The following is a 10,483-nucleotide window of genomic DNA, read 5'->3' as shown; positions in this document are numbered from 1 at the left end:
AGAGAGAGAGAGAGAGAGAGAGAGAGAGAGAGAGAGAGAGAGAGAGAGAGAGAGAGAGAGAGAGAGGTGAGAAACGTTATACACGAAATGAAGAGGGGAAAATAAAAAGTGAAGAAAAATTGAAGCTGTAAAAAAAGTAAAATCCAAGTAATATAAGTTGTTGGGTCCTTGGGTGTTAGAGGGCGAGATTTGCATATTAAATGCCTGGAGATTTATAACGACAACGTATACATCTGGCATTGGTGCATCGATTTGTCAGTGACTTGGTCGCGTTGATACCGAATAATTAAAAAGCCGTTAGAGAGAAAGTAATATGAAAAAAAAATGATTAAAATGTTTCGATCGGTGTTTGAGTTGCAGGTGGATGAATGAGACGGAGAAAATTATGGAGGAGGTTATCGACAGGGGGATGCAGTGGTGATAGGAGCACAAATTGTTGGGCCACGGGGACCAGCGATGCTGAGACGCGGGGGGTGATGAATGATCCTTTTATACGCTCGCTTGGCGGCTCCGAGGCGTCGTGTATTACGTTAGTGTTGAATTATTGTGAGTGGAGGGCCCCCGAGATGGAATATAATGGGGGCTCACAGGAGGGCGGTGTGAAGCAACCGATTTTCGAAAGTTTAGGGTACGTGACATTCTTTTAATTTTTTTTGTCAATACCTCATTCTACAAAAATTCCTCGTAAAACTGAAAGTTCTTTTTTTTTTGGTTCTGTTCGACTCTATCTTGACGTTTCTACTGTAGCTTCAGCTGTTTACTTTTTTAAACCTCAAGAAGCAGTAAAATATTGAGAATTCTACGGCATATTTATTCACGTTTATCAATTATTCAGAGAAGATATGAATAAATTAATTCAGTTAATTCCAAAATTCCTGCTCTGATCTCGGAATAATTGAAGTTAAATGTTTCATGCACAATAATAGACCGACGTCTCCAACAATTTCCCTCAAGAAAAGATAGAAGCCATCTCCCGCCGGTTGATTGATGGACGCGTCGCCATGTTTATAATTAGAGGCCAAGTGATTTCCGGTGTGCAGACACTCCCCAAACAAACCGAAGATATCGCCCAAGTTATCATTGGGGGGAGAATGAAAAATCCCGTGTCACTCCAAAAGTCAAAACCCAAGAATAGGGTGAAAAAAATGAAGGAAAACGAAGGGTTAAGAGCCCCAGCTGGGGCACTTAATTCTCGTTTAATTCCAGTGGACACATGCACATTCGAATTATTATTGTCATGACACATTTCAGAGAATACGACTTCCGTAATGGTTTATCACATGTCGGTTTAGCGACAACTCCTAACGTTTTATAACGATTTTCCCGCGCACCAAAATCGAACCCACGTGTTCAGGAAACGCCTCGATGCGGGCATTTTGCACACGTGTACGCGATACCGAGAATAAATTCAATGCACTTGTGTTCAATGCCTCTAGTGGATAATTCATGATTCAATAATCATGTTTCTCATTCGCCACGAGTGCCTGATTAATAAATAATTATTGTAATTGATTCGCATTAATTATGAGTGAATGGAGATTATTTCACCAATGAAGATACCGGGCCGAGATCCAACGAAATTACCGCATCCTTCTCATATCTTTCTCTTTTTCTTTTCTCCAACCGCGAAAATTAATTTGCGTGAATGGAATCGGTGCCAAGACAGACGCAATTCATCACAAGATAGTTGACGAAGACGAAACCGTATGAAACGTTAATGTACACGTGCCCCAGTGAGTTAGAGGAGACAGTCTCCAGTATATTTGCCAACGAATAAGTGATTCGAGCCTTGAACGTCGATCGTTAAAACTAATATTTGCACGATTAATTCCATCAACTTCGTCATATTTCGAATGATCGAGATTGCTAAGGTAAACCGACGTTCTTGCTCAATTGACTCACGCGCCATCGTGTTTTTTTTCAACTTTACCGTTTTCAGTTGGATTTACATTTTTTTTTAAACTCACCTCGTTTTTGCATGTAACTGAAGAGATCGTCGAGAAATTCCTTGCGCTTTGGATCGTCGTTTATCTCGTACAGCTGTAAACAGATGAATTACTTAAATAGAAAACGAGTTATTTTGGCACTTGGTTAATTTTATGAATCAATGTTTGAGCCTGAAATGAATAATTTTGGTGGTGATAATTTCACATATTTTTCGCAATTTTTTTTCGGCATTCATTCGCAGGATCTCTTTGGTTTTTGTATTATTTGATAACTACACTGTTGGGAAATGACTCTTGAAATTTCAAGTAAACAATTTTGAAATTGTTAAAAACGACAAAGTCATTAATTTCGTGTATATTTCTTTACTGATGAATCAGTTAATTAGTTGAATATCCAAAAGATTCTCGATTTTGGGAAAACCGAGGTTAAAATTTCACTGAATTCTCAATTTATTGAAAATTCAATTGTATCTGGTGTTCAATTTTCCACCATAAAAATAATTTGTTCGGGATCGTAATATTCAGAATTTTACTAAAAAAATAAGGTATCTGAAAGTTTACACAATTGCAATAATTTATTTATAAACATCGAATGTTTAAAAAAATCATTCTGTGCAAAATGTAATTTGAACGAAGCCGAATATTCATGATTTTTGTCAAATTTTTCCCAAGCAATTTAATTTACAAATTTGATGATTGAAAATGTAAAAGACACTTGGACATCCTTAAATGAAATTCAAACTCACGATATCGAGAATTTAGATGACACTGAAATTTTAAGAAATTTCCAACAGCGTAATCACTCACCTCAAAATATCCAATAAATAATTTCATTCAATTGCCCCATGATGTCGGATGAATGAAACTGAAGGGAAATGATGAGAAGAAATTCATTTAAAAAAACGTCTTTCTCCAACAGTAGGTGGAGTTGAAAAAAAAATTCTTTCGGACTCAAAGTGAAACATTACGCGCGTGTGTGTAATAAAAACAGCAGTGAAAACGAGCGTGCTCATAGCGACGGACAGATTAGTTAACTCCGATTATTAATGATTCCGTTTAACCCGTCTCTCTCTCTCCTCCCCCACCCATTGGTCCCAAGAGGAGACCCTTGAGGCCATAGCGAGGCGTATTATCATATTTGTTATGTACGATGTGCTATATCTAATCTGAAACCCTCTAATTGCTTTTATAATGCCTGGGCCCCCACACTGCCACCCCTTGAACGCCCGCGCGCCGCCAAAAAAATACTGTTTTATTTTTTCTCTACTTCATTTTCTTCATCTTTGACTGCCTATCATCATCAATCCCCCTCCCCCCCTTGAGCGCAAACATTTTCGCGCATGGTACCCCCTTTCCCCACCCGAAATGCCGATAAATTTCGGCTCGACTCAATTCAGGAATATGAGATATTATCCCCGGGGGAATTTGGGGATAATTAATTAAGGAAGGTGGTCGTTCATTCTTGCTAGTTTAAACTCGAGTGAAGAAGCGAAAATAGAGAAAGATAAAAATTCAAAAGTTCTTTTTTATATTTTAAATAAGTAGGGATCATCCGTCAGACAGAATAGATGAACTTCACATTATATGAAATTTTTGGCTGGAATTACCAGTATACTGCTGGGAAATTTTGTCATGTTGTTGTTCTTATGAAGTTCTGAGGAATTCGAAAAATGACAATTTAATGAAGAAATCAGTGGAAACCGAAAATGTCAGTTGAATTATTCCTCGAAAATTGAACGAAATCAGGAGAATTCAGGTGAATAGATTCTTTAATTTTCAATTGAAGAAAAATTCTGCATAATTTGTTTGAAAATTCAAGTAAATGGGAAAATCCTCGTCCTCCAAAATTTGGAATTCTATTAAATTTTCAGTGCGATCGAAAACTTCATTATTGTTTCCCCTTAAATCAAATTGAATATCACTCTCCTGAAAATGACGATCCAACTGTCCCCGAAAATTTAATGTTTTCCAAACACTGTATGCCCGAAATTAGAACAAACAAAAGGATAAATAGAGGATGTCACAACACAGGTGGTTCACCCATTCCATTCACCTGACAATCGATAATATCGAGGATTGATATCCCCCCCAAGTTTAGGCCATCAATGATCCATGCGCCGGGGTAATCAAGCAAAAGGTGGAACGAGGACCTGAGAAATGATCCGGGTGGCAGGATCTTGATCGCCCGTTCATTTGTTCCCAATCCCCCTCCCCTCAAACCGCGCATCGCTCCGCTCAATTTTTTTGTTTCATCTCACCTCGGCAACGCCCCCGTATCTCTTTCCCATACCCTCTCACCCCCACCGCAATTCCCTCATGAACGCGGCATTTCTCAAGGGCCATTTTGTAACCATTTTCTTTGGTTTTTTCATGCCTCTCCATCGTGTGCCTCTTCATTTGAGCTCTCTCTCCCTCTCTCTTGTATTTAAGTACTCAAGGAGGTTTACCAAGAGATACGAGGCTCGTTAGAGAGTGAGAGAAAGAGAGAGAGAGTAATGGCGAGGGGGTGGGGAGGGGGAGGGAGGGGGGGATCGTTTGGGTTCAAGCAGTATTGATTGATCTATAGTTGAGCGGACTGACGGCAGCCCTGGAAAAAGGGTCCGGAACAACGAGAGAGGCAAATAAAGACCCCACAAGTATCCTCTCTCTTCCTTTTTTCAAATATTTATTTATTTTTCGTTTTAAACTTCTGAAAGATGCATGCCCACCGGCTCCGCCCCACTTCTTCCCCTTAAAACCTTGTATGCGCATATAATGGCACGTGAATAATAATCGGCCCAGCGAAGAGCGTTAATCGAAGGCTCTTGACCTTTTCCCCTCTGTGTGCATTCATTTAAATTTTCGAGTTTAAGGATACTCAAGTGCTTCGCTCAAGTTAGCAACTTTTTTGCAAGCAAGAATTTCAGTTCTGCCGGAAGTCTTGCCACCCCCATACACGGAGAGAAATTTTTTATTAAAATTATCCTACGGTTCTGTAAAAGGGTATCATGAGTCATCGTTTCCTCATTTCTATCTCTGAGTTTGAAGTGTTGAATATATTTTTTCGGGAAGTTCTTCAATGAATATTGTGAACAATATTTTATTCAATTTCACATTTGGAATTGAATAAAACTGATATTTGCAGTTTTCATTAATTTCTTCACTGAATTGTCATTTTTTCAATTCCTTACGACTTTGAATTCCTTTGACTTTGTTGAATATATTTTTTCGGGAATTTCTTCAATGAATATTGTGAACAATATTTTATTCAATTTCACATCTGGAATTGAATAAAACTGATATTTGCAGTTTTCATTAATTTCTTCACTGAATTGGCATTTTCTTAATTCCTTACGACTTCATGAGAACATAAATTGATAAACATTTGCAAGAAGTATCCACTCTCGTTGTATATTCGAATTTTTCATTGTTGAATCTTTAAACATTTTTATCTGTACTTTTTTCTTTCGCTCCGAATTATCCTCTTGAATTTTTAAACGCAATAACAATGATGAAAAAATACGTTTCAGGCAAACACAAAAGCACTAGTGTATGGAGGTGTATATTGTATTTGGCGCAGCCATTCGCCTGACTAAGTTTTACGAGCAATAATTATCGATGCGCAACTCTTTTGCCATATAGACCCCAAAGAGATGTACCGATACTGATGGGGGCTCTCCAGTGTGCGCCCAACTTGGCCGTCTTCCGGGAGCGATAGTGAGGGCTGATTGTGAGTGAACCTCCCACCTCCATTCACGTGCTTGTCGCATTATTGTATGGATTTTCAGGGGTTTTGAGGGTCGACAAGAGATACTGCGGACTCGTGAGTCGTTTGAGGAATAATTTGTTAATTGTGAACGGGCGATAGTTAACACGAGGATGCGAACATTTCAAATGGTGTTTGATGTTTGAATAATTGGTTTGAGTTGCTTTTTCAACTTTTTAATTTTATGTCACACCGTGCAATAAGTTGAGTTTATCGCACGACGGGGGCAGCGTGCTTCAAACTCGACGTCTGGATGGAGTGATGACATAAAATATTATAGACCATTCGAGAATACATTTCGGTTTCAATGAATGTGGATACAGACAGTGCGAACTTTCAATGTGTGGAAAAAAGAATTTGTGCACTAGTGAAATTTCCGGTATACTTTTTGGACATTTTTATTCCATTATGATGTCACCAGAATTTCAAGGAATTTTGCCATTGAAAATTCATACAAATTGTGGAATTTTCGTCTTCCTGCCGCTAAAAAAATTGGACTTGTCGTCAAAACTTGAAATTCCATTGACTTTTTCCCCTCAAATAGAAGTCAAGATCTTTTTTCGGAAAATCAGGCCAAATTGTTTCAACAGTGCTCTCCTCAAAATTCTGGAATGTCAATGCACTACACGATTACTCAAACCCAAGGGTGATTTTCAACAGAATGTTTTGACGATCTTCGAAAACTACTACGAAAAAAAGTCACTGGATCAACTTTTCGTGAATTTTTTTACTTCACAGAAATTTGAAAAAAAATATGAAAATAGTGTTGCCCTCGGGATGTTCCATATTAGTATTGCAATGGAATAAATAATAAAAACTATTATATGGGCAAGTACTGAATGTTGCGAATGTTTCCATACATCTGGTAAATACTGAATGAATGATATTATCTATGCGTAGTTTCCACCAGGGTCTCAACACCTCGTGAAGTCAATGCAAAAGTCCCCATTTTTTTGCCATCAAGACATTCCTCATTGCAAACCTCATGCACAATGTTTTTCCAATTCCACTTCCATCATTCCAATTCGGTTAACGATTCAAGTAAAAAACATTTCAACGCTTTACGACGACCATAAAATGTCATTTGGACAACAAAGTAACATTCATACACTGTCATAATGGTTATCAGTTCTCAGAGCGGAATTAGGTCACATTTTAGCTCTGACAGGGCTGATAAAATTGCAACAAAGTCAGATCGCCATTGAATTGTGCTTTGAAACAATGACATTTATAGAGTTTCAATATCAGTTTCATATTTTTTTCAAATGTCAAATAATATATATGCGTAGAACTAAAAATGCATTAACGAAATAACAACGAAAGAAAAAAAATTCTGATGCGTTTCGGATTCTCATTCAATTGGATTATCCAACAATAAAATGTATCGAGTTGGTAAAAAATGAATGTGAAAATACCATCAGGCAAAAACCAAAAGGATTAACACAATCTCCTCAATTATCCTTATGTTGTACAGTTTGAGCAACACTAAAAAAGCTAATTGAGATGTAGAGCAAAAATAAATAAGAAGACTAATCATCATAAATGCATTCTTGGTCTCGAAGAACATGAAACCGCTAGGAATAATACATAAATATGAAAATTAATAAAATTACAGCCTAAGAAAAACCCAAAACCATAATGTTGATGATAAATTGAACCACTGCAAAATCTAATATTTGGTAAAACACACTACAAAGGCCGTTGCAGACCATGCCAGACCGAACCTAATTTAGAAAAAACCTAATTTGAAAAAAATGATGATGATGAAAGCAACGTAAAAAATATTTTCCTGCTTTTTTCGTTCAAGGAAGTCACCTTTTCGTTGCATTACACTTGAGGATATCCAAGTACTTTTCTGAACTGTTTTTCTACTTTTGTAGTTGAACGTCAGAGCTTTCATTTGAGCCCCATTTGACCCTAACTTTCCCGACATTTTACAATGATTTTATTATTTAAACTTTGCAGGTCTGAATTTCGATATTAACCCGTTAGAGAACATTCTAAAACTCTGAAAAAATAATTAGAAAATTGTCTTTTTTTAAATTACGAGCATTTTATATAAATAATTTATAAACATACATTTTCCATAAAAAACCATTTGCTCGGAATTGTAGAAAATTTATTCATATTTAGAATTTTACGGGAAATCTACTTCATGCCCAAAAAAATAAGGTTTCCAAAAGTTTAAACAATTTTAGTTATTTACTGATAAACAACGAATGTCTAAAAAAAGTAATAATTCTGTGCAAAATATAATAATTTTCATCAAATTTTTCTAACGTAATTCAATTGACAAATTTGATGATTGAAAATGGTCGAATCTCTAGTGTGGTCTGTACCAAACTGTAATAGATTCTTAGAAATCCTCAACCCATATTTTTCTAATATAAAAAAATGAATGCAGAATATGCATCAGGAGAAACAACCCGAGAATTATCGGGATTTCGCTCAGCGGAAGGAGCTATGGCGAGGCTAATTGAAATGTAGAATGTGAATAAATTGAGAAAATAATAATTGAAAAAAAAAATTAAAACAAATTATTATGCTCATTTCGTTGTGTGGAAAATCCTACGACCCTTATCCGGTCATTTGACTCCTTCCAGAAGGCAGAATGAGCCCGGGGGATATCCTCTTGCCATCATAATACACACATATGCACATATTACTGCTGACCAACACGCATACGAATAGCATTCGTAGTGGGGATATCAAGATCGCTTGGCGTTTATACGTCGCTTCAAGTGGTACCCGGGGTCCGTTGGTATACGCGGCCATAATACCGCGCACGGCTACCATTAGCCGGGCTTCCAGGCATTGAAGATAGCGAGTAGGCCAATTATAATCATTATTACGTTAGTGGCGTACAACACCCGTTACGCCCCTCTGTGTATGAAAAAAAATCTCCATACAAACTGTTTTTCATGTATTACGAGGGGGTGATCGAGCGCGTTTCTTTACGTTTCTGTTTTTTCTTGTTTTTTTTTTATGGTATCGCGCGAGCATCCACCGAGCTGATCCTCCAAATCGATAATACGCTTGTTGGTTAGGAATCAATGGAAATGGCGCGCAGTTTCTTGGAAACTAGTGTGTGGAAAAAAATTAACAAACAGAGGAAATGGAGGTTAACAATGCGAGAGACGAAATTGGTGGTTTATTGAGTTTTGAAAATTTATTCAAATTGCAGGAGTGAGAATTGTTGGGTTGATAAAATTAATTAGAGGGTTCGAGCATATTGCTGTTGAATTTTTTTGCGTAATTTTTTTTATCCACGTATTCGAGGAAAATGTTGGGCAACTGACCTTTCAAGTGGAGCTTTGCATGAAACTTTTGAATGCACTGTTGGGAATTTATTGAAATTTCAGTTACTGCTGCATTTGAATTCTTGATGTTGTGTTTTGAGGATATCCAAGTATTTTTTACTGTTTGGTGCAGACCACAATGTGGATTCAACTATTTTCAATTATCAAATTTGTCAATTAAATGGCGTGAGAAAAAGAATTTATAAATTTTTCCTCGGAATTTCAATAATAATGTTCCACCATTCTACGGAAAATTATGAAAAATCTTAGCAATGAGAAGAATTCCTATTCAGCAAAAAAAAAAGTCGTGTGAAACTGCCATTGTCAATCGCAATTTGATGAAAAAAAATTTTAAAAACAAAAGCAGGATATCACTCGCCCTTTTTGTTCATCCCCAGTATCAGTTTCTCGGTCCAATGATCGTTCCAGGATAATAACTCGGGTCAATCGAGGGCTGCCGATAATTGCGGCCTTCGGAGTGATTGTAGTCACTTCGTGGAAATTCCCCGAGTGGTCTGAATGACCAGAAGGACATGCGCACAAACATTGTTTGATGAAAAGAAATAAAAAGTATAAAAGAAGAGGCACAAGAGACGTTGTGAGAGAAGGGCGAGCGGGGGGAAATGAGAGAGAGAACGTAAACTGATGGTATAGCTGTGGCTGGTGAGTCCTGTCGAGTCTTACGGTTCACCGCGGATACCTATTATTGGGACAAAATATCAATCGACGAGGAGTCCTTTCATCCTGATATCTTGTTTTCGTGGAAAATTGGAAAAAGGGAGTCTGCGGGTGATAATCCGATCACTCGAATCCTTTGAGCTTCTCCCCCCCGAGCCTTAATACTCGGTTTCTATTCTCAAGTTATGCGCTATAAAATTCGTCGAGTGAACATTCAACATTTCAACATAAATGTCATGACGATATTTTATTATTTCCCCCGCATTTAATATTTTATTTCATCTCTTAATTCAAAAAAAAAATCGGATTTAACATATTTTTTATTCCAACTATTTCAATAACAACCGAATGTCTCTCTTAGAAAAAAAACGAACCTGACGTGGAGAACGGAATAATAGAGAAAAACGAGTAAAACAAGTGGAGGGATTCGGTATTTGACCTCGGCCAGATGTCGGGCCCCACAAAGAAAACGAAGAGCAAAGAGTCGCAAAGGGTCACCTACTTCTTTCTCACCTCCTTCTCTCTCCCTCACACACTCATCTCCCCCGATAGACTTGAATTTTTTTATGTTCGTAGCTGGAAATATTAAATCGCACCTAAATACGTTTTATGTCGACCGCCCAATAATCTCTGGTGGGCCAAATTCTTCATTTCACTCTGTCCCCTCCTTCTCATTTTACCGAGACGAGCGACTGCAGCTATTGAATTCCTCAATTTTTATTTGCCTTATTCCCTTCCTTCTCGAGAATTGGGATTACAAGTGATAGAGAGGTGAGAATGAAAATTGCGGGCAAGGCTCAAGCCTCGCTGGCTCC

At 37.5% G+C, this 10,483-nt stretch overlaps 1 protein-coding gene across 3 annotated transcripts in view; it reads right to left on the bottom strand.

Moving 5' to 3' along the window:
- LOC107036481 (protein dead ringer) overlaps nucleotides 1-10,483 on the bottom strand; it is a 112,926-nt gene that overhangs the window by 21,724 nt on the left and 80,719 nt on the right. For all 3 annotated transcript variants that reach the window (XM_015254487.1, XM_015254470.1, XM_015254478.1), the window contains exon 4: nucleotides 1,968-2,040. In XM_015254487.1, coding sequence (XP_015109973.1) covers nucleotides 1,968-2,040 — 73 coding nt within the window. The remainder of the gene's footprint in view (nucleotides 1-1,967; nucleotides 2,041-10,483) is intronic.

Source organism: Diachasma alloeum, unplaced genomic scaffold (genome assembly GCF_001412515.2).
Source record: "Diachasma alloeum isolate Michigan unplaced genomic scaffold, Dall2.0 Dall_scaffold_00176, whole genome shotgun sequence".
Lineage (NCBI taxonomy): Eukaryota > Metazoa > Arthropoda > Insecta > Hymenoptera > Braconidae > Diachasma > Diachasma alloeum.
The sequence above is the reverse complement of the archived record's forward strand: the minus strand, read 5'-3'. Positions and strand labels throughout refer to the sequence as shown.